At 32.8% G+C, this 26,159-nt stretch overlaps 1 protein-coding gene across 1 annotated transcript in view; it reads left to right on the forward strand.

Annotated features, from left to right (window-relative positions):
• The first annotated feature begins 10,329 nt into the window (after positions 1-10,329).
• The window catches only part of LOC140449122 (uncharacterized), a 28,884-nt gene continuing 13,054 nt past the window's right edge, over positions 10,330-26,159 (forward strand). The window contains exons 1-4 of the mRNA XM_072542267.1: positions 10,330-10,560; positions 18,478-18,620; positions 21,061-21,224; positions 24,538-25,148. Of these exons, the coding sequence (XP_072398368.1) occupies positions 10,366-10,560; positions 18,478-18,620; positions 21,061-21,224; positions 24,538-25,148 (1,113 nt within the window). The 5' untranslated portion in view covers positions 10,330-10,365. The remainder of the gene's footprint in view (positions 10,561-18,477; positions 18,621-21,060; positions 21,225-24,537; positions 25,149-26,159) is intronic.

The following is a 26,159-nucleotide window of genomic DNA, read 5'->3' on the forward strand; positions in this document are numbered from 1 at the left end:
GATTTTGCACAATACCAGTTTATGATCGCTTCCTATTTCTGCTGATGTTAGTGCTCTTATATCCAAGATTTGAGAGGGCTGTAACTCTCTATTCGACAGATGAATCTAACTTGTTCTTGAGAAACATTTGATTTTGCCAAGCGAAATAGTTTGGTACGGATTGTCCTCTCAAAATATCTTGTATAGCATAGGTTTAAAAAACGAGTCGTCTATAGCTCTCAGGATTATTACCCTTGTTTTTAATACAATATAAACGTAGATCACTTACTATCCAATACTTTGTGCAAAGAACGACGTACAACATGATGAAAGTACTTCTTGTCTTCGTGCTAGTAGGGTTTTGTAAAGTGAACTCTCATTGCGTAAAAAGTGTGACGACGGCTAGTGGACCCTTTGCGCCCACAAATATATTATGTTCAGGTGATCTTATATTTGAAGATACCTTCGACGATTTGAATTTAGATAAATGGAAACACGAAGATACGTTAGCTGGAGGTGGAGTAAGTTATAATATAAAATTGATATATCTTACCTTCTGCAAGGTTTGATACAAATCATAATTATTTTATCTTAGATACAGGGTGTATATATATATATATATATATATATATATATATATATATATATATATATATATATATATAGATAAATATGTACAATTTTTAGTGAGTAGGTTAAAATAAACAATTACTATGACACTATTAGCCATATTATAAAGTGGAAAGATGGAATTAATAGTACAGAATTGAGAAAGAATCAGGAACACGATAAATTGATCTATAAAATGTAATTGATGGTATGTAGTCAGTTATTGCAATACTGATATTTAGGAATGTAATAAAATTATAGGTACGGTTACTAGAGAATTACTAAGTTTGTGTTTAAATGTTAAGATCTATCATATTATATATTGTTTAGTATGTTGCAGTAGATATTACTTAAATGATTGGTGTCTGTCTTATAATTGATAGATTCAGGAGTTTTATTATTGTGTACCATTTCAAGGAAAAGCCGATTTTTATAATTATCAACTTGTTCCAAGATTTTTACATTATTAAAGTCAAAGTTATGTCCTGTCTTCAAGTGGTGGTCCACTAAGGAACAAGAGTTTTTTCGTATGTTACAGTCACTTTTGTGTTGAGTGACACGTTGTTTAAGCCACTGTTGACTTTGACCAATATAACAACTTTGACATTGACTGCAATTTATTCTATAAATTATATTACTCATTAATGAATTTGGAGTTTTAACTTTTATTTTTGAGAATAACCTTGAATTTAGAAGTGGATTGCATTTAATTATTCTAATGTTCGGAAATGTTTTGAAAAGTGGGACAATTTGGTCATATAACATATAAAAGTCGACAAAAGTCGCACATATTTTGTATCGTTCTTGGGTACTCTGTTTCTTCTCACTGTTCTCAAGCTGTATATTCCTTTACTTCGGAGATAGGTAAGCACGCCCAAAGACGTATATAAATTTTCAAAGTATAAAATGTGATTTACGAAATTTGGAATGTGCTTTGATAAGCGAACCACAACATTCGAGGCAGCCCCAAGATCTGGAGTGTCGTCCAAGATTATGAGGTCTCCTGCACCAGTATAAATTTCGAATGAATACGAAAATCCAGAAGTGTCATAAAAGCAAAAAAATTTGAAGGCCCACTTATGTGGCTTGTTGGGCATATATTGTAGGAGGTCACTTCCAGTGATCTTTGTAGCGCACATTTCTTCATCTACGCACAACCTAGAAGGCATAGGGACTGATAGAAACCTGTCATTGAAATGTTTCACTAGCGGACGAACTTGATGCAGAGGATCGTATCCAGGGTTACCCCTTTCCACAGCTACTGCGTTGTCATTATAGTGTAGGTACCTTCGTATGGATTCAAACCGAAGCCAATGCCAACAAATTTTTTAATATCGTCGGACTGGATGCTAAATTTTGTTTGTATATCATTTTGCCGAGCGTACAAGTTTGTTTGCTCCACTAGATGATCAACCATTGTGTCGTCAAGAAAATAAAGAAAACATTCGTATGGAGTGGCTAATTTCTTAATTTTTTCTGGAAACTGCTTTTGGCCTCGAAATACCACCTCATTTACATAAAGTTGAAGGTGTTTACTTTCTTAAACAATAGATTTAAATTCGCTAGAATCATTTTTCATGGCAACATCACCTGTTACAACACGAACTGCTACTACTGGACCACCATCTTCTTCCGTTAATTCTAGCGTTCAAGGACGTTTCTGTCGCCAAAAAGGTTGTAAGGCTCCCTGCACTGGAATTTGCTCAGATACACTTGGTGCTTGCGACACATCTGATACCCCTAGTTGATCTGTACTGGATTGCTCCTGAATTATCTGGGCAACTGTTGAAGCTTCACTATCCGATTCCATTTCATCAGCGCTTAAATCAGCAGCATCCTCAGCAACAGGATCAGCTAAACTATCGTTACCTTTAGAATCATAATCACTCTCAATATCTGTTGCTTCAGCGTCAGCAGCAGGTATATGATCCAACATCTCCCAGATTTCTGCATCAGTCATTTCAGACAGTCTGAAACCCCGTTGTGCCATATCTGAAAAGAAAAATGTTCTGTACCACATCTCACAACGCTTTAGTAATAAGCCATCAAATAAATTTTTACTACGCCAGAATGCACAAGTCCGCCTACAGGTGGAGTACGGAAAATGGGGCATAACAATGGGGCATACTGTTGTGAATTGTCTCCTTTCTACAACATAAGTATTGGTTGATAGGATTGATAGTTGATAGTTACACATAAAAGTCGAAAAACATTTGTGCCTCACATTAAACATTAATTTAATTGAGTTATACAAGTCAGCTTTTAGTGAAATTTTCTCAAAGTGTTTATTATCACAAGATACACAACCGTGAGTACCCATTTTTATTGGTCGTCCTTTGTGAATCTCGATATATGCAATAATTGGTTATATTGCCGTTCATATCAGCGACGAAAATAATTGATTATGCTTGTGTGTATAAACTGTAAGCAATCTACCATAAACACTCAAATTATAAAATGTTCGGGATGTATGAATTCTTTGCATACTTCATGCATTGGCTTGCAGGGCGATGATGTCAGTCGGATTACACGAATGCGTAGTAAAAATATCAAAGTACTATGTAATACTTGTAGCAACGGAGAGGACAATTTTGTTCAATTAAAGCAATTTTTACCGAATCTTGTGGAAACTAAAATGCAGAAGCTGAAAAGGAAAATAGCTAATATTAATCCTACAATACAATCCGAACATCAGGAAGAGATAATTGAAGAAGCCATGGACCGTATTAATCGATCGCATAATATCATTTTGTATAACGTCCCAGAAACTAATTCTGCTATGGAAGATAATAATAAAGTAAATGATATTCTAACTACAATACAAGGTGGTAATCCAAATCCGATTTCTGCAAGACATGTACAAAGAATTGGTAAACGATTAAATAAGGCCCGTCTAATGAAAGTGACCTTTTCAACACCCGCGCAGGCTAAGTCTATTTTGGGTATCAAGAATAAATTAGCCACATCTACTTTCAATTCTTGATGATAAAACACCTCGACAGAGACAATACTTAAATGAACTCCGGACCGAACTGAAACGTCGAACAGACAATGGAGAACAAAATCTGATCATTAAGTATGTAAAGGGTAGACCTACCATAGTCAGTAAAACTGAGAGCTCTTTAAACTAAATGTGTCCAGCAATTCCAGATCAAGTAAATCCCAACACGTTGAAATTACATGTTATTACCAAAATGTACGCGGCCTTAATAGCAAAATTTCATTGTTTAATGCTAACGTTAGTGATTGTGAATTCGACATCATAGCATTAAAAGAAACGTGGCTACGCAGTGATGTTTCGAGTATGGAACTTTTTCCGAATAATTATGTCGTATACATAAAAGACCAAAAATTCCATGGGGTGGACAAGGTGAAGGGTGGTGGTGTAGTGCTCGCGTCAAAAGATTTCATAACATCTGAAATATTGGACATTACGGCTCTCGATGCACAATTTCCACTAATTGATCTTATTATTGTCAAGTGCCGGATTGGTTACAAATATTTTTATATAGTTGTTGTTTATTTACCTGATAGGTTAAGTTTGGTAGACTTTTAATATTTTCTCGATTGCTTAGGGCAATTTGATTACTTAAATAATGACTGCATAGTACTAGACGATCAATGTTTCAAGGTTTATAGATAATGATATGTCTGATTTCAAAACTTCTATAGTTTTAAGTTTTGCGGGCTCTACTGGCCTTAGACAATTTAACAATGTTGTTAATCACTTGGGTAGACGGCTAGATTTGGTCTTATCGCATTTCAGTTGTGAAGTGAAGCATGATGACTCACCTTTGGTCTATGAAGACTCTCATCACCCAGCTCTTCTAATAACATTTACGGATATATTTGTAAAAAAGCCTAAATTTAGGTATGGTTTGGAGCAATTAACTTACAACTTTAAAAAAGCAAATTTTCCTGCTTTATATCGAGAACTGTATGAAACGGATTGGAATTCTCTGGATACTTCTAATGACGTTAATGAAACTTTAAATAACTTTTATGATAAGATTTTTTCTGTGTTTAATAAGTATATTCCAGTTTATAAAAACTTTAGCCATAAATACCCACCGTGGTTCGATGCTGATATCATTCACAACATCAAATTAAAAGCAAAGTTTAGAAAAAAGCTTAAACGATTCAAAAATCATTGTGATTTGCTTGAGTTTCAACGGTTAAGACACCTTGTCAAATCAAAAATCAGTTTGGCATACAATGTAAATGTTGAGAATATCCAAATTGCTTTATCCATCAACCCCAAGAAGTTTTGGTCGTACGTAAATTCGAAAAATAATAGTTCAAGAATTCCTGTTGTGATGAAATATAATGGCATTACTACCTCCGACCCACAAAGTTCACTGCAGAGTGAACTGAATCGAGAACGTTTGAATAAAATTAAAGACCTTGGAGTTACATTTGATTATAAACTCACCTTTGTTGAACATGTTAATTTAAAAGTTAAAGAAGCACTTAAATCTTATGGATTCATAATTGGAAATAGTCGAAATCTCACTAATACTAAGGCAATCAAATTACTTTATTACACTTTTGTACGCTGTAAACTGGAATATGCCTCTGTCATTTGGTCACCTTTTTATGATGTACATATCCAAATTATAGAGCAGGTGCAGCGTAAATTTTTAAAAATTTTGTCTTTCAAAATTAACGGCAAATATCCCAAGAGGGGCATCAGCAATAGTGAGTTGTGTAGTGGTTTGGACGTAGTATCATTAGAATCTAGACGAATTAATACCTTCCTAATATTCCTGTACAAGCTACTACACAATCTCATTGACTGCCCTGATATTTTTCGACAAATAAATTTTAACGTTCCATCTTATCCAGTGAGAAATTCAATTACGTTCAGAAATACACAAGCTAGAACTAATCTTATGTTAAATTCTCCTCTATTTTTCATGTGCAACCATTATAATTCCGTAAGTGCTTACTGCGATATAAATCGAAACACGCAAATTATCCGTCACCAAAGAAGTTTAAGGTTCAATCTTCTGCAAGAAAAGTCATGGTTAACATTGTTTTCCAAATATCGAGGACTCTTGCTCAAAGAGTTTATAAAAACTAGAGTGCATATTAATGAATATTGGTATAATTAAACTTTGAACAAGCTCCATCAACCAATAGGACGGAAACGTCCAGGGAAACTCAAACGTGGTGTCATTCTTTTGCAACTCAATGCTTGACTCCATGTTGCTACTTGCACATCTTTCAGTCACTGGAAAAGGCGTTAAAAGGTTATCGTTTTAGTCGGACAAATAGTATCAGAGTATTAGCTAGTATTATATACATCATACTCTTATTCTATTATGAACACTTTGTCAAATTATGTCCACTTTGATAAAATATATTTATGTACAAATAACTGTAAACACAAAAATACTTTGTTTTGTTTTTCGTTGCTTATCTGAATGTTTATAATTAAAAAAAATATACATATGGAAAATGTTTCTTGTCTTAACTATTTTTCCTGTTAAAAAGAAATGATATATTTTGCACAAAATAGTTTACATTGTAAACATTGTAACGTTAATTTTAAATAAATTTAAATAGTATGAATAAATTACTATTTATAAATATAGCATTAACTACTGTCGTCTTAGAAAATTAGACCTAAGGAAAATACCTAAAATTTTGAAAACTGTTGCGTTTTTATCATTCTAAATTAAATAATAAGTAATTGTTTGTGAAAGTCTTCTCACTGAATCACATGATTCAAAAATATGCACAAAGTTTACATGACAGAGAAAAAGGAAAAATGACTAAAATTGTTATTTCTACATGTTGAAAATATGAGAATGGAATTTAATATATTAAGTAGAATTAAATGAAAAATATGTATAAATAGAAAGTGTTTCGTTTGAAAATTCAGGGAAAAGCCGTTTGAGGTTGTTTTTACCGAAGGGGATTATAAAACAACGATTAACCGTATTAAACTATTATCTTTTAAATCGGGGAAAGTTTTAGAAAGTTAATTTATGCAAAGTCTTTTATTTGAGGTATATCGAAGACAAAAAAATTATAGTTAGATGGATTTCTGAGAAATTGGGAATTCTACTAGTATATTTGAAATACTAAAATATGATTGTACGGTCTTCTTCTTTTGGTGCCTATTCGTTTCGAAAATTGGCGATCATTCTGGCTATAATTATTGTATTAACTGATGCGTTAAATAGATTAGTTGTTGTTTTGGAGAACCATTTCCTCAGGTTCATTACTTTGCCTCGAAGGATTATTTTCAGTAATCTGTATTTAGTGCTGTTTCTCATTATATGTCCTAGATATTCTAACTTTCTTCTTTTAATGGTATACATCACCTCTCTGTCTTTCCCCATTCTTCGTAGTACAGTCTCGTTGGTTATCTTGTCCATTTATGATATCCTTAGGATTCTTCTGTATAGCCACATCTCGAAAGCTTCAAGTTTTTTCTCCATTGCTTCAGTGAGTGTCCAGGATTCAACTCCGTAGTATATTATCGAGAAGATATAACATCGTAGGAGCCTTACTTTTACCTCCAGATTAAGGTTGTGGCTTTTAAAGAGTTTAGCCATGTTGTTGAATGCACTCCTAGCCTTCTTCATTCTACATTTTACTTGTGAGTGATCCCATTGTTCGTTTACTATTGTTCCAAGATAGGTAAAATGTTTAACTCTGTCCACTGGTGTATTCTTGATAAGCAGTTGGACGTCTCTAATTTTATTTTTGCTGATGACCATAAATTTAGTTTTTGATATGTTTACTTGTAGTCCAAATGTTTGATTTACTTCATTAACTTTGTTTATTAGTTAATGTAAACTGTTTAAACTCTCTGCAAAAATAACGATGTCATCTGCATGTTGGATGTTGTTTATGCGTTCTTCATTTAAAATAATTCTATGTTCGCAATTTTCCAAGACTTCCAAAGCTAAATATTTTCTTTTGAATATAGGTTGAATAATATAGGCGAAAGTATACATCCTAACGCCTCGCAGAATCTGGATCGCTTCCGTCGGTTTATCTCCAAGATTTGTTCTTATTGTGGCTGATTGATTCCAGTATAAATTTTGTATTATACGCCGCCGGTCTTTATCATCTATTTGGGCTTTTTTTAGAACATCCATTATTTTTCGGTGTTGAACTGTGTCAAATACTTTTTGGTAGTCCACAAAGTAGATGTAGATATCGCAAATCATATCTCTGCATCTTTGGAATAATACCTGTAGACTAAACAGTGCATCTCTCTTAGCTACGCCTTTTATGAATCCAAACTGTGTGACTTATATTATCTCTTCGCATAGCTTGTATATTCTGCGATGTATAATTTTAAGAAAAAGTTTTAGTGTATGGCTCATTAGACTTATTAGCCTATATTCTCCGCACTTTTTCGCTCCCTGTTTCTTTGGTAACGTAATAAATTTTGAAATTAGCCAATCTTTTGGAATATTGCCTGTGTCATATATATTATTGAAGATTTTATATAGTATTCTTAAAGATTTATCATCGACATCTCAGAAAACATTAAAAAATACAATGAAAGATTGGTAGGAAAAGCAATTGAAAACAGTTAGTAGAACATAGAGTTCAAGAATGCTTTCGATTTTATATATCCCAAGGCAGTAATAAAAGCTTTGACAGCCAAAGCATTGACAACGCGTACATAGAGACTTTAGCAAATATATACATATAAGCAAAAACTAAGGTAAAAATTTATGAAAACACTCCAGAATTTCTAACTATCAGAGGCGTCCGACAAGTAGAAGCAATATCACCAAGCTCTTCACTGTAACTCGAGAAAATTATTCAACAAAATTAACTAGCAGAACAAAGGCCTATCAATTGATGGAGAATACCTCAGCCATCTAAGATTTGCAGACGGCATCGTTCTAATTGCTAATAATCCCGCAGAAGTACAAGAATGTATAAGCGATCTAAATACAGCTAGCAATGAAGTTGCAGGCCTAAAAATGAACTTAACAAAAACAAAAACCATGTACAACGAGCTAGTGGATGTCCAGGATGTAATAATAAGCAACACTGTACTTGAGACAGTAGACGAGTATGTAAACCTGGGACAAGTAACATAAATATGGCTCCTTACTCCCAAAAAACAACAGAAGAATGAAACTGGCTTGGCATCTTTTGGTAGAAATGCAGTTATATTTAAATCGAAAATGTCAGTTCACCTGAAGAAAAAAGCATTCGATCAGTGTTTACTACCAATCATGACATAAGGCTGCTAAACTTGGACAGTAAAAAAAGAGATAACAGCGAAACTCAGTCACTCAAAGGACAATGGATCGATGTATATCAAAGAGAGTTCGAAAAAGAATAGAATGCGTCAGACAGACAGCCAAGGTCACTGATGTAATCCACAAAATTAAATCTTTAAAATGTCAGTGTGCGGGACGTTTAGCGAGAAGAACTGACAAAAGATGGTCCACTTGAAATTTTTCGGCAGCCATGTCTAGGTTTAATGTATGCCTTATCGTCCATATAACCCTGCCTAAACAATATTCCAAGTTTGCTTGAAAAGCTTTCCAGTCCGTGTTACAAGGGTAACGATAAGTTTCTAACCAATAAATCTCATCTGACAGATGCTATTTTTTAGTAGTTATGGCCACGTTAGTCTTGGCCACTGCTATATCAATTACCTCCTTACGTTGGGTAGTCATGAAAGTTGGTTTGTTTTCTACATTCATTATGCCTAGATCATATTCCATTCAAACTATGGTAATAACTTACCTCTTTATTGGTATCTTTGCTATCCCTAATCAAATGGTGCACATTCGCATCACAGCTTATGATCAGCTAGAGAACATTTATTCTGTAGTATCTCATCGTTCTTGTTCCATCTCCCTTGGTGGTGCTTCTTTTTGATCATCATATGGAGGATTGCTGATTCGAGTTTTATCTCCATCATACTTTCTCCCTCTGATGCTGTCACTCTTAATAAAGTATTGGGTAAATAAATTTTTTCGTTGCCTGATTTCTAATGCTAATTCACTAGATCAGCGCAGTCTTACCTAACCTCCTTTATTTCTTGCTCTTCATTTGAATTATCCCCGACTCATTTCAGTTATTTTATGACTTCTTGTCGTTAAAATTTGTCAGCTATTATCCGGTCTTCCCCTTCTTTTTTCATCAAGCTGCTACTCGAATGCCTACCTGGCTAAGTTAGTTGGCCCTTTTCTTAGAGTATGCCCTACTTATTCCTTTTTCTGGTAATTGTTATCTTCTCTTGTTTTGTTTTATTTTTTCTCAAATCAGTATATTTTTAGAAAATATATTTTTCTTTTCTTTCTTATATATTAACAATATATCACTATTTTGTTTTGTGGTTATCCCTTGATGTTTCCAAGTATCTGCCATACAGAGGAATACTCGGAATGTAAGTTTTAAATATTTTGATTTCTGTTTATTCTAAATTCTATATAAAATGTTTATAATTCATGATGTTACCATGAAATTTTTAAATTTTTATTCAAGAGCTCTTGGTTAAATAGTTTTTTTAATACTATTACCCGAATTTTAACTCGTATTGAACACTACGTGAATGTACCAAAATAATTTATTTACTCAGGTACTTTCCACTTACACAGTTCAAAGAATTTGAAATTTCTTACATTCGTACTAATTTCTTCGATACCCTAGTACAGGTAACTTATTGATTCCCTGGTTACCCCTACAGAATTCCCCATCAACTAATTTATCGGTGTAGTCGTTTGTATTTAAGCGTTAGCTAATATAGAATTTTAGCATAATATACGGAAAACGACAGAAAACATGATTATAATACTGCTCGTTTTTTCAGTGATATTATTCGACAATGTCAATTCCGAATGTAAAAAAAGTGTAACAACTGCAAGTGGTTCACATGCACCCAAGAATATCTGTTCTGGTGACCTAATCTTCGAAGACAATTTTAATTCTTTCGACTTATCGAAATGGGACCATGAGCAAACCTTAGGTGGTGGTGGAGTGAGTATTAATTAAAATATAATATCCATATTTGCTTTCTACAATTCAGTGACAATGTCTATTTAAATTTTGGAATACGCAAATTTTGTTTATTTGGGAATTTAAATTTTATATTTATTTGAAAATCAGTCATGTGTTCTTAACTATCTATTTGTTAATATATTAAAAACCTATATATACCATTGATTATAAAAAATAAAGCAATTTATGAGTAAATATAGGTAGGTCTTATACTATTATTATTTCCGATTTTGTTCAAATTCCCTTTAACGAACTATAGCTATCTTATATTTTAAAACCTTTAATTTAAATACACACACATAATGGTTCCTCTTCACATAATCGTTCCTCTTCTAGTGATAGGTGTCGAGGGACGTACATCTAGCCTTTGATAAATTTTCTTCATTCTTTTTTGTTCTTAGCAATTTATGTTGCTTCTTGCCAAGATTTGCCCTTATTTTGTAGGACGTGTACGAACCCATCACTATATAGCCCCCCATAAAATTATTAGACCCTCGGAGATATAGTAAACTGATCACTGGCATCCTTTGGAGATTGGTAAACTCATCACCGCAGATAGGTAAACTCATCACCGGGATTTTTGCCTGGTTTCTAATGCGAAAGATCGCCTCTTACCTGTTATACTTCTCGTTTATGTGATAATTTAAGAAATACAGAAATTATTTTAAGCAAATTGCTTTAAAATTTAACTGAGATATTAATATGTCTCACGGTGTGGCCTATAAGACGACTAGACGTATCTGCCAATCTAAATGGTTTTGAGATTAAAAATTTAGTTGCATAGGATTTCGATAGTGAACTTTAAAATGAAAATATTTGTCAAAATGTGCTATTTTTGTTTATATCGGAGGTAGTCCCCAAATTCGTTATTTGATTTTCTTTGTTTTTTTATATTTCTTAATGAATTCTCGAGATAATTTGTTAAGCATACATTCGGTCTATATCTTACCGTTTTGGTGTTATTTGACTATCTTAAAAATAATAACAATTTTGGACATTTAGTAAATATAAAATATCTAAAAAATAGGAAAAGCTGAAAACTTGAGTGTGCTATTAGTGCATAGAAGTCGAAGTAAAATTTAATTTTTGACACGTGCAAACTTTACATTTTATGGCATCATTGGCGGAAATTTTTAAATTTAAAGTAATTAGCAATGCATTTATTTTGACAGAATGCATCAAAATACAGTTTGCTGTACTTTATGTTTAAATAACTTGTACAAAGATCCCACAACTACAGTGCTTGTAAAAGCAATTTTTTTACATTTTTTGGTTAGTTTTCGCCATTATTTGTAGGAGTCAGATGAGTTGTTTAATTCATTTTATAAACATCATGAAAACTAACCTCAATTAGTGTAAGATACAAAATAATTTTTATTCTGTAATTTGTACTAATTTTGTTTATTGTAGAACCCTGATGATGCAAATAAAGATTTGCGAAAGTTTGGTAGACTAAAAAGAGTACTTATTTGTCCTATCTTCGGCTACACACCCAAATAGTCGTGTTTTATAGTCTAACTGATCAGCGTTGACTGCAAGCGTTTATCGCTTTTTCAGTATATATATATATATATATATATATATATATATATATATATATATATATATATATATATATATATATATATATATATAAGGTGTCCAATTCAGTCGGTACCATATGGAAAAATTTTTTATTTTTAGTTTTATGAAAAAAAATTTAATCTCTAGTTCTGAATGATCTAGAACTTCAATCATCAGAATCAGATATTAGTATTCTTCAGTCATTTAGGCGGTTCGGTAAACAACATGAATTTTATTAAGACTTGAGAATATCCACAATTCATTTTTTTTGACAAACCGCGTATACAACTAAAAAAAATTTAATATCTGATCATTGTATTCTAGGTTTTAGATAATTCAAAACTTTTTATGTAACACAATTATTTCAAATTCATAAAACTAAAAATAAAAAGGTTTCACATATGGTGCCGACTTAATTGGATACCCTATATATATTGTTATGATATGTAAAATCGAGAAAAATATTGGGTTGATTAAAATATTTCAAAGTTCAAAAACATTAAAATAATTCAGATAAGTAGGATAATAACCAACAAACATTTCGAAGAAGAAAAGTTATTAAATTCTTGGATTACCTGTACTAAACAAAATGTAAGCTATGCATAAATTATTTCTTTGTTATACTTGAGTGACCCGCATAATTTTAAGTGAAATCCAAAGACAATTGAACCGGGTTTTCCAAATACATTAATGCAGTGATTAAAGACAATAGAAGAGATTTTAGAAAGAGGCTTTTGTTAGTTTTTAAGAATTATAGAAAAATATTATTTGTAAATAAGTTTTAGGAAATTTTATAATTATAGGTAAAAATTTGGTTGTTGTCGAAATGAAAAAATGGGGAATTGTGACGAGTTTTGATTGGCGGAGATTGAAAAAGGTGGGATAGGTATGTAAGAATGAAAGTTTAGCTAGATTTAGGAGAGAGAAAAGATAGTCAGTTGGTTTTCCAAGTCTGTAAGACGAACAGGGATTGTTCTCTGGCGGTTCCCGAGAAGTAGCAAGCAGTAGTGTTGAATGTTAGTGAGTTTTTTGTGGAGTTAGTGTATCTGACAGAAGCTGAAGCAGCAAAATATTGTAAGTCATATTTTTCTACTTATATTCCAAGAGTCACTGTTCAGGCCAACGAGAGATTCAGTTTATCGTAAAGAGAAGATATTCCAAGAGTCATTTTTCACTCGGGCCAACGAGAGATTCAGTTTATCGAGAGGAGAAAGGCTATCATAATTTGAATGATTTGTGCTTTTGAAGGAGATCATTAAGGACGATATACTTGCAACAATCTGTTGTAAGATTGCTGATTACATAGGGAGCGGTTGAGAGGAGATAATATAGTCTACCAGGAACAAGGATTTGGACCACTCATCATCAGAGAGAGATATTTTTGTTTTCTGCAGTTTTTCTTTTATTGATAACACAATTTTTTACACTTAATTTAGAAAGGATATAAATATTTTGATTAGGATAGTTAGAATAGTTTGGGATTTTGAGATTTCAATTAATATTGTTTGTACCATTAATTTTGATTGTTCACGTACGTAGAACAAAATTTTGAGAATCATTATATGAGATTTGTTTATTGAAAACTTTTGAGTGTGAATTATTTCATTATTTTTATTTCAATATATAGTGTTAGATCATATGTGTTTTTTATTATTCCGGTATTCTTTGGACCTTACCTTTCACATGTAATAGCATAGATATTGAAGCACGAATTTAACCCTGAGATAAAAGAATTAAAAATTGTGATAGAGTCATAATCATATCATTTAAATAATTTTAATTAATCAAAAAATTAATTAGCTAATTATTGCTTGGCGCACCAAGACTTTAAATATCACAATAATATATATATATATATATATATATATATATATATATATATATATATATATATATATATATATATATATATATATATATATATAAATGTGATTTTAACAATTTAATCAGAAATCTCAAAATGTAATAAATATCAGAAAAGGCAATTTACAGCAACAAATTAATATTATGCCTTACCTACAAGAAACATCTTCTACAGTTAACTTAAAGAACTTAATTACGCTGATTTTTTTCTGTTTGATCAGGATGATTCGCGAAAACCAGTGCGAAACAACTAAACAAAAACGGTATAAAATTTCTACTCACCAGTTGTATGACATTTAGCCTTACACCCTTTCGTCGCACAAGTCCACAAAAGGCAATTCGATTTTTTTAGTCTTTCGCAATTGAAATTTGAAATTATTCATAACCATCATTTTTTGTCCGCGTTCGCTCAGAACGTAATCAATTAGCAGTTCACTATCCATGTTGAAGAAACAAGGGCAAATGAAGAGAAATTTTTCTTTTCGCGACTCATAAAATAAAAACCAATAAATTGCAGTTGCATTTAAGACATCTGGATTTGGATTATTCTGTGAAATTACCAGAAACTAGCCGTTTGCAAGGATTTTATGATCTATACCTGATCCGGGGTGCAGGTACGCCAGTGATCAGTTTACCGATCTCTTAGGGTCTATTTTGAAAAACCTACTTTTATGGCGGTGATGAGTTTGTACTATGTACGAGGGTACTTATGGCAAATGGTGATGAGTTTACGTGTACCCATTTTGTAATGTCTCTGCTATGTCGCTGTTCCACTCTTTTATTGGTCCGCCCCTTTTGTTTTTCCCATCGATTTAGCTTTCTACACTATTTTCACTTACCTGCTGCTGTCCATTTATGATGCTACTTTTTTCTCCTTTATTGTGTCAAGTATCGGTCTAATTTTAAGTCTGTTTCTTATTTCTTTATTTTTGATTCTGATTCTTCTGATGTATTTCACCTCTGCTGCTTGTATCCTACTCTCGTGTCTTCTATTTATGATCCAGTTTTCTGCTCCGTATGTCAACGTTAGCCTATAAATCTTCGCTCTCGAAGTTTTGTGTTTTACAACATTGGTTTTAAATTTTTTATTTTAAAATTTTAAATGTGATACCTGCTTCGTTGACCACTTGTTAATAATTGTGTTTTAAATAATAAAATAATTGCCAGGCGGCTCTTTTTACGCTTCAGTGTAACATTTAAGGCTATGTTTATATTACAATTACATCTGTTTAAATCTGTTTATATATAGATTATAAAAATGTGTCTATTAATCTTTAAGATACGAGTACACTATGTGAATTTTTGATTTTTCTTAACCAATTTTTTGTAAAACTGGGTTGTTTTGTTTACCATCGGCATTGTAAGATACTCACATGTAAGTTACTTTTTACATTAATTATTTTTTTCGATGTATTAGGAAATGCCATTTTTTATTTTTTGTATTCTCTTTTTAAGTTAAAAGAACCTTTTGTTTCGTCTACGAGCATCTTTGTTCTTATATATAAAGGTGCTCTCAAAATAGTATCAAAGGATTGATACTATTTTGTAAATTCTAAACAAAAACAAAATGTTTCTGCTAATATATGGAATAGTTAATATCTAGCTTGTTTTTCTTTTCTTCTCTTATCTGACTGAGATCTTTAAGAGTTACAGTGTGAAAGGGAGTTCATCCCATTCCATTGTTTAGTTGCTTCCATCAGGTCTTCACTTACTTGTTTCTTTTTCTGGCTCTACCATATAGTTTTCCTACTATATACTTTATACTAGTTAATTGAATCAAATGATTTTTCCATGTCTATAAAACATTTGTATACTTCTTTATTTGTCTATAAGACTTTCTCGATCATCTGTTGTATAGTAAATATATGGTCTTTGTGTGTTATGTCCTTTATATGGATACGCCTCTATAGTTCTGACAGTCTCTTGTGTTTCCCTTATTGTGCACTGGTGCAATTATTTCATTTGACCATTCTCTTGTATTATTAATTTTTTTCTTTAATTAAATTAATACTTTTTTTCCATATTAGATTTAGGATGTATCATAATCTTTGTTTTTTCTCCTATGTGTTTCAATATATTTGGACTAACAGTTTCTCTTTTTCTCTTTTTTTATCATCATTCTGGCTTTAGAACCCTTCGTGGGTCCTAGCCTCCTCAAGAATTTCTCTCCAGTCATCCCTATCCATCGCCTTCCTTCGCCAAGCACGTATCCTCATATTTCTCATATCTTCATCGATGTTTTGACTATTTCTTTAACTTTTATCATATATATTTAGTATATTTTCTATTTGTGTTGCGTTTTTTCTTATACGTTTTATTTGTATAATTTCTGCTTTTCTTTTATTTCGATTTTTACCTCTTTATTCCACCATGGTATTTATCATAGCATTTCTAAATGTTCCCCAATCTTCTACTATTTCTGTCATTTCTCTTTAAGTATTTGTTCATTTGGTTCTCTAACTCCTCCTTATTTATATCAGATTTTCGTTGTTTCTTCCCTTAATTTATCTACTTTAAATATTTCCTTGTATTTCTTAATCTTGTTTTCTGTGCTTTTTATTTCTAGTACATTGCTGTGAAGGTAGTGTCCAGTAGATAGTGATCACTGCATACTTCATAGATTTTTACCCTTACATCTCTTCTCCAGCTCCTCTCTGTTTTTTGCACTATAGTACAGTCAATAATTGATTGTGTATTTCTTGATATGACTTCTCTTGTAATCTGATGTATCTTTTTTTGTTAAAAATGTGTATTCATGATCAATATGTCATTGTTTAAAGAGAATTAAAGTATTAGTTTACCATTATTATTGATTTTGTCCTCCTCGTGTGGTCCCATAACATCGTTGCATTTTTCTACTTTTTTTCCGCCCCGCCTGAGCTCTCTTTTTCTCTTCTACCCCACTATTATTTAAGTTTTCGTTTTCCAATACCGTGGTTCCTCTTCATTTTATTTATGTTTACGTTATAGCTAATACTTTAATCTTCTTATCTTATATTTCTTCTCCCAGTTTTATTTCCTTTCTTTTTATATTCCATATTTCCATTTTTAAAAAGACCCTTTTCTTGTTTTTATTATGTTGTTCTTTAAATGTGGTTTCTTTCGGTCTGTGTTATGTTTATATTTACACATGTCCATATACCGTGCTTCTTCCATTTCCCGTTCCATCCACGTATTTTCTTCCCAGCTAGCAGACTAGGATTCTATTTACATTTTAATGCTTTTATGTGGTTACAACATCTTGGTGGAACCGTTCTCCATGTATATTACTTATAGCACCTAAATTATATTTAAAGAAATTGAGATGAGCATTCAGGTGGTGAATTTTTAGAGACATAGTACATCCTATTTCTAATTGTCAGCTCTAAAATTGCCAATAAAATTAGACAAAACTGTTTTCAATGCTCTTCATGCTCTTGGTTCAAATTTATTCAGCAAGTTGTCAAATTCTCCATCTCTCATTACTTCTCATATTTGTGATCCCAAAAATATACTCTCTCTAAATTTTGCCTCACAAACCCTTGGAAATTTCTGTTTTATAAACGAGAACCTTCGTCCGTTACGATCTAGTGCTTTAACAAAATTCTTCATTAAGCCCAAGTTTGTGTGTAGTGGCGGAAGAAATACTTATTGAGGGTCAACCAATTATCATCATCTACAATTATACATAATACATAAACACACAAAACAATCGGATTTTGATATTATCTGGAAAGTACACCATCCTCAGATTTTTTAACTAAAAACATGGATATTTGCCTAAAAATTCGAGGCCAAGAAAGTCACCCGTCAGTTTTTGACAAACAAAAGCGCCAAAACAAGTATAGGTATAATAACAACATAATCATTTTCAAAACAATTTACAAAAAATGTACTTTTCATTACAATAACTTATGGCATATGTTCATAAAACCATAATAACTATTTAATAAAATGGTCCTGTCTTCTTCACGTATCTCGTTCTCGACCCCATCCATGCCGTATATTAGATTAAAAGTTTGCTGGAATCAATTCCAATTTCGGCTAATCCATGGCTAATCACACTGTGAGTGACGTTGAACATTTGAATCTCTTCTTTCTCAGTGCTATAAGCATGTTGCAATGTCACGACTATGACTTAAAACTTCTGGGGGAAGCATTCGTACAGACATAGACATAGACAGACACTCAGTTTCTTGCTAGAATTGAATAAAATTCGTATGGTAGCAAATTGGTAGTTGATATAAAAAGTGATTAAATCTTTTTTAAAAATATCCAAATAAAACCACATTTTTGCTCATTGCTCCAACAAAAAAAAATAGCCGCCAGTAGACGACAATTAAATTTGGCCAATGCAATATTTTAAATAAAAATTTATTAGGATATATACTCGCATATACTGTATGTATATTTAAATTTTTATAAATATATTAATATTTTCTTTTGTTGTATAGCCTATTTTTCATTTTTTACCATTTTTTTTTCTTTTAGAACAATGAATTTGAATGGTATACGGATGATAAACGTAACAGCTATGTTGAAAACGGAAAATTACATATTAAACCGACTTTTGTAGCTGATGAACATGGAGGAGATGGATTCTTATATTCTGGTACTATTGATTTAGGAAAGAAGTAAGTACTTTTGTAATTTTTTTAATTAATTAATGGCTTTGGATAACTTGATCCATTCAACCACGATAATGGATTTGACTACTCGAATTTGTTAATTATGTATTGACCTATTGCGTTTGTTAACAAAATAGTACTTCGCATAGAGGTAAATTAAAAATATAATGTAAACATCAGTAACACAAGAATCAGCAGAGTGACAAGAAATCATACTTTCATTCGTTACATTCAGAGCCCTAATCAACTTATTCTTTTTCTTCTTCTTTTTATGTAGACATGACTCTGTCTGTTTTTAATGTGCCTCCAGTAAGTTGTGATTCCACCGTTTTCGTGGTCTTCCTACTGATCGTCTTCCTATTGGGGAACCGTCTCCTGCCGTCTTTACTACTCTATTTGTTGTCATTCGGCTTATATGATCGTTCCATTCTACTATTTTATTTCTTACCCAGTTCTTGATGTTCTCCACCTTGCATCTACGTCATATATCTGTACTTCTAGCTCTGTCCCATAGTGTCTTGCCATCCATTTTTTTAAGTGTTTTCATATCTACTGTTTCTAACGTCCTTTTTGTCCTCTCTGTGTCAGGTCGTATTTGTAAATTCTGCCTTTCAATAAAAGTAAAGCCATAATATTATAAACGTTTAGAAAAAAAAATCAAAGCATAAATTTTATCTTCAATAACATCAATTAATATATCTTTCTTAAGTTTAAGCACTATTCATTCACAACAAAGTAGAACACGTGTTAAAATACTTAATTAAAAAAGGTTGTTTGCACAAGAAGAGCTGTCATAAATTTGGAGTTTGCAATATAATATTTATAAGATATATTTAACTTGATAGTCTGTCGAATCTACCCGTATATATTAATTTTATATTTATCTCAGTCAGAAGCGTGTAGATTCTATGATAATTGTTAAAATAACAGGTCAATTTATTTAATAGCAGTGATGAATTTTATTATTAACATATTGTTGATAATCATATAACAATAATATTCACAACGATGATATTCTAAATCCAACTAAATTTTATGGTAGAGTGGTCATAGTACTGGCTCCTTGGCACAAAATCACAACACTATCAAAGGTGAGAACAGCATACTACTCCGCTAAACATGGCGTATTAAACGGCTGGAAATAATATTCTAGAAAATTATTGATGGAGGCAAATGTGGAACAAAACGAAAAGATATAGTTTTTAAGAAACACCTGACATAATCAAAATTGAAGTAGAAGCAGCAATTAAAAGAAAAATATGCCATAAAGCCGATGGTTCAGATAATATATCTATTGAAATGATTTCAGTGTATTTTGACAATAATAAAAGGTGTAGAGAAGTATATAGAGAAACAGAATGTACAAGTAACTACCGATTATACAAGGGAAATTCATATGCACGGGAAATCGCAAAAAAACAAAAAATAGATTGTTTCCTTTCTTCACGGGCAGCTTGTACTAGATCTACACAGTGTTTTCTGAATTATGCCGACGAGGTCTAATTCTTTTTTTAAGCATATCCCACAACAGCTCTATAGAGTTAAGGTCGAGTAGACAAGCAAGCCACTATAGAATAGTGATATCTTCTGATTCAAGGAAGTCTTTAGTGACTCTGCTGGTCTGTGGAGGTGCATTATCATGCATGAAAATTAAATTCTTTTCCACTGCTCTTTTTCAGAGTCTAACTACAGGTTCTAGAATGAAATCAACATACCTGGGAGCTATTAAAGTTGGATAAATAAAAATTAAAGGAGTTTTTTCACCGATCATATTACTTTCCCAGAACATAACACTTCCTTCTTTATATCAGTTTCCAATGTTCCAGTTTTGGTATTGAAGACACCAATTTAGACAATCAAACTTGTGCTGCTTGTTTAACTTGGGAACTGGTAACTGTCTACTGCTGTATGGTCTTTGGACACGAACTCTTCTTCTTATCGTTTTATTTAAAACACTTACACCTGTACCTTCCAAACGCTGCTTTTAGAGTTACGGGTGAGAAAGTGTTGGGTCTCTTCTAGCTACTTGGGCAATAAAACGATCGTGGCAAGCCGTTGTTACTTTTTGGAGACTTTATCTTTGTCTATTCTTAAGCGTGCCTAGCATAGGTTTTTAACACAACGACCTGTGTTACACATACCACTGCAGCTATGTCCCTCTGAGACATTCCTTGCTCCACAAGATCAATAATCTTTCTCCTTTGTACATTCGTTAACCCCACATAAGGCATATTTTCGTTTTTGAAAGCGAAAGTTAGTTTATTTATTTTCATTCAATTCACAATAGAGCTAATATTCTATACCGTACCGGGCTGTGTTATCTTATTGTTTTATTAATTTGTTTATTTTTAATAAAAACCTTTATATAAGTTTGGTTGTGTGTATGTGTATGTAAACATATTTATATATAAATATGCTTACGAATTTAAAATAATTTGTATTTTAGGTGTACAAATAAGGACAATGAAGGTTGCAAAAGAACAGGTTCAGCTAATGCCATAGTCAATCCCGTAAAAAGTGCTCGTATTCGAACTTTAAACTCTTTTTCGTTTAAATATGGTAAAGTTGAAGTTAGTGCTAAAGTTCCTTCTGGAGACTGGTTATGGCCAGGTATGTATAAAAAGAACAAAAACTCTAAGTGCGATTTTTTATATTGTTTTATAAAGCTTATTGTTAGAAGTCATATTTGACTAAACTGTCAATTTTGACACGACTTAAAACTGAGTGATTATCCCTAGGTAATTATAAGATATTCTCAGTGTTAAGTGTATCTTAGGTGCTTCTACAGTTTAATGTGTAGTTTACACTTAAAATTTTGCACTACTACTTGCATTTCATAATACAGACATTAACGGCGCCGGCGTCTTATACCGAATCTGTCAGTCTGTTCGGATTTACTGCAGTAATTAAAGTGAGAGAAATTAGAAAACCAAATGTTTTTATGTCCGGTTCCAAGACCTAGAAAGACATAACTCGTAAACTATAATATTTTTATATTAGTATATATAAATATATGTGCATAGATATGTTTATGATAAAACACTATGGGAGGTGGAGAACATCAAGGACTGGGTAAGAAATAGAAGAGTAGAATGGAACGATCATATAAGCCGAATGACAACAAATAGAGTAGTAAAGGCTGCAAGAGACGGTTCTCCAATGGAAAGACGATCAGTGGGAAGACCACGAAAACGATAAAACGACAACTTATTTTATGTAGACACGACAAAGTCATATCTACATAAAAGAAGAAGAAAAAGAAGGAATATCAATTTGGGCTGACACCCTCGGAACCCAGGAATCACGGAGGAAAGTCGCATCAGTATATCGTCTAAGCGCTTTAAGGTTGCCAGCGCATTCTGCACAATATGTGAGGACGCAATAGTTGTCATAGCCGGGAATTGGAGTGCTAGCTGAAGAAAGGAAGACCCTTTATCAGCAAAGAGAGTCAATTATAACTACACTGTTCCCAGATGAACTTGGAAGAAGAGAATGGCAAAATAGCATGCGTCTGCGTTGATGGCAATTCCGCAAGAACGGGCAGGTGGACACATTGTCTTATACCACAGGTGAATGTTTGGCCGAACCGCAAACATAGAGAGGTTACACATTGTCTCGGTGTCAGTGAGGACGCGGAACACGTGTTCTTCGTGTGTCCTCGTTTCAACTTACAGCGCAATACTTTGGAAAACTGGACCAAAAACGATAATAGGAAAAATTCTTTCATCGAAGGTAGCATGGGATGTAATCAGCACATTCGCGATGAAAGTCCTCCAAGATCTTCGCCGCATTGAAAGGAGGCGAGCTGAAAATATAGACGGTTAGAAGGAGAGGAGCAAAAATTTCAACAACATGAAGGAAGAACAATATCCAGATCCTCCTTCTGTGAAGTAGTGCCTTACGGTAGTTCCGGGAGGAAAACATAGCCAGAAGAAGGGGACGGGTTTTAGTCGGTACTGTAATATACGAGTCTGACATACCAAGCCTACATACCAGCATATTTTTTCCAGCCTGCTTTTACTGCTGGATTAACACTGATAATTTTTCTTTTGCTTAAAAGAGGTAGAAAAGAAATAAATTAGACTTACTCACAATCAGTTTAATTTTACTACCTAAGACGACCGGTTTCGCTTTCTAAAATTTGCAAGGCATCATCAGGTCAGTGGTACAAAGTAAATTAAATGCTGAAATTATAAAAAGCCCATACTAGGGTGCTGTCTTATAAGGATAAAGATGAAAAAAGTTATAGATCAAAAAAGGTTTTAGTAATTATGCCAATATTACATGTCTGTGTTAATTAATATGCATAAATTGCATTAGCCGACAGAGTAACAACCCACAAATTAGTAAGAGAAAAAATCTGTTGAATTGTAATAAATTAGTGTGATCTTCCGAAGATCACTCATTATCAGTAATAAGGGATAGTTTGAACTATGAATCACTAATCACTATATAATAACTCTTGTGCCGGAATGTAAGTAGTATTTTGTTTATTTCTAATTTATTACAATTCAACAGATTTTTTCTCTTGCCAATTTGTGGGTTATTACTCTGTCGGCTAATGCAATTTATGCATATTAATTAACACAGACATGTAATATTGGCATAATTACTAAAACCTTTTTTTGATCTATAACTTTTTTGATCTTTATCCTTATAAGACAGCACCCTAATATGGGCTTTTTATAATTTCAGCATTTAATTTACTTTGTACCACTGACCTGATGATGCTTTGCAAAGTTTAGAAAGCGAAACCGGTCGTCTTAGGTAGTAAAATTAAACTGATTGTGAGTAAGTCTAATTTATTTCTTTTTTACCTCTTTTAAAATGGACTCACACAAGCAACACATTCATGATTTTCTTTTGCTTGTTTACATTCTTCATCAAACCTAAGCTCGTTTCTTTGATTTTTTTTATTCTTATTGCTCTTTTAACAGTTTCTCGGGGTAACATCTTAATCTTATGTCGTTCTTGTTGTACTGTTTACTTCTTCTCTTCTAGAAGTTTTCTATTCAATTTTTGCTTGCAATCGCTTTTCTTTTTCTCGATTTTTTAGGTTGTTTCAACAGGCTCAAAAAAACACAGGTTTAATTTAAATAAAAATATATTTGAAATAAATAAATAACAAAATATAATTAGATTATACGTAATTATACGTATTTTGTACAACAAAAACTAAAACATCAATGCTGGCGACGACGGTATCGACGGCGCTATGACTGACTGTTTATACCTGCAAAAATTATATACAATTAATGTCATAAAATCTAAACGGCGATTACGGTGTGTTAATACATACTCCGCGAAGACGGGAAGAGACGGGTGAAAGGAGAAAAGAAGGAACGGACCAATCAACAGTCGGTCCGGCGAGGAGCGGACAGCGACTAATTAGTACTTAGTCACAGAAGAGAATAGGTCTGTCTCAGATAAATACTTCACTGCAAGTAGATCGATACTCTAGCATAAGCGGTTGGCCTTCAGTCAATACCCAGAGGCTCGGTGGAGTTCCCGTTAGATCATTACTCTAGCGGAAGTCAACTCTCTCTTGTGGCGTACACTGTTTTATATCGTCGAAGGCCTTCCATCTCCTCTAGCGAGCGTCGATGCAGGAATAACTTTTGGTGGGAGTACGAAGTACGAGTACGAGTTGCGTGTGTACGAAGCGGTGACCGGATGGAGGCGATGCACATTATTACAAGTTCTAGATTTTATTCAATTCAATGAAAAAGGAGCTTTTAAAATTTAAACAAATTGTACTTAAATTGTGGTATCTTTATTACCCCACATAAAAATTGAACAGAATTTCTGTAGTTGATCATTTAAGTCATAATGCTTGATTGCTAAATATATTGCAAATTAAAAGGAATTTTTTTATCTTTAAAGAATTTGAAATTTTATTTTACTTTATTGTTATATTTTTTAGCAATCTGGTTGTTACCAACTAAATGGGTATATGGAGGTTGGCCAAGATCTGGAGAAATAGATATAATGGAGAGCAGAGGAAATCGAGAGCTTATAGCAAGAGGCAGTGGACAAAATCTTGGGAAAGATCTAGCAGCTAGTACTCTGCACTGGGGACCCGATGCAAAAAATAATAAATTCATGAAAACTCACTGGGAAAAGAACCTGGCAGGTGGGTTTGACAAAGCCTATCACAAATATCAATTAGAGTGGACTCCTGAGCATTTAAAATTGTCTTTCGATGATCAACAAATTGGAATCGTTACACCACCTGCTGGAGGCTTTTGGGAACTTGGCGAACTCCAGTCGTCAGGACAACAGAATCCGTGGAGTGGAAACAAGATGGCTCCATTTGACGCGGAGTTTCATTTATTGATTAATTTGGCCGTTGGAGGAAACTTTTTTCCTGATGACGCTGATAATAAGTCGGGTAAAAAACCATGGACTAACACTCAACCTTATCGTGAGGGTATGACAAGTTTCTGGAAAGCTAATCAACAATGGAAACCTACTTGGCACTTAAACACAGATGATTCACATCTTAAAATTGACTACGTGAAAGTCTGGGCTTTGTAATTGTTTAATAATAAATAAATTCATAGAGAAAAACTAATTTAGAAATTTATTATTTCCTATAATTGATACAATTTCAAAAAAAACATGGTCAATTAATAACTCACGACCACATCTGTTATTTGCTGGTTACCCCAACTATTTTATTTATTTATAATCTTATTAAACTTTATTTCATCATGTGCAGTATGGCAAAAAGTTTTTTCTGGAGTTTCATTTCCATAGAACTAAAATAATTCAAGAAAACAAAAGTTTAAGAGTTTTAAGGAATAGCATAGGCAACGAGAATATGTACAAAATAAAAACAAAAATGAAAACATTACTACTGATAGAGCCAAATTCCTTGAGGTTGTCGAATCCTTTTATCGCAAATGTATAAGAGCACCGGCGAAAGGCAAGATCAGCCCCTGCCCAAAATCACAAACTAGGGACTAGAATGAATGCCAGAAATAACTCCATACGAAATCAAAACGGCACTTTTAGAAACGAAAAATAACGAATCCCATGGCTATGACGGAGTAACGATCGAAGTGATCAGACTAGGTTAAAAATACAATTATCCAGGCTTTGGCCAGGTTTTTTGACCGAATGCATCTACCAAGGAAAAACTCCTACTCAATGGAAAAATGCAGTTATTGTTTTATTACACAAGCAAGGAGACATAACAGATCTAAAAAACTACCGTCCTATCAGTTTGTTTTTACACGTATATAAACTTTTTACAAAAATTATCAAAAAAAGATTTATGAATTTACTAGTTTTTCCATTAGAAAATATTTGGAAAAATCTGTCAGTTAACATTTGGTTTATCAGATTGTTGAATGAACGGCGTAGTACCGTCTTGTATATTTTAAATAAAGGACTCTCCTTTCTCACTGTGTCGTAGGTGCAGGTATCTGCACATACGACACAGTGTGAAAGGAGAGTCTATGAAAGTTACTACTATTTTACGTTTCTTTTGAAATATATTCTCAACAAATATTTTTAGGGAGAGAATTTGATGGCTAAAGC

Source organism: Diabrotica undecimpunctata, chromosome 8 (assembly GCF_040954645.1).
Source record: "Diabrotica undecimpunctata isolate CICGRU chromosome 8, icDiaUnde3, whole genome shotgun sequence".
In the NCBI taxonomy this organism is placed as follows: Eukaryota; Metazoa; Arthropoda; class Insecta; order Coleoptera; family Chrysomelidae; genus Diabrotica; species Diabrotica undecimpunctata.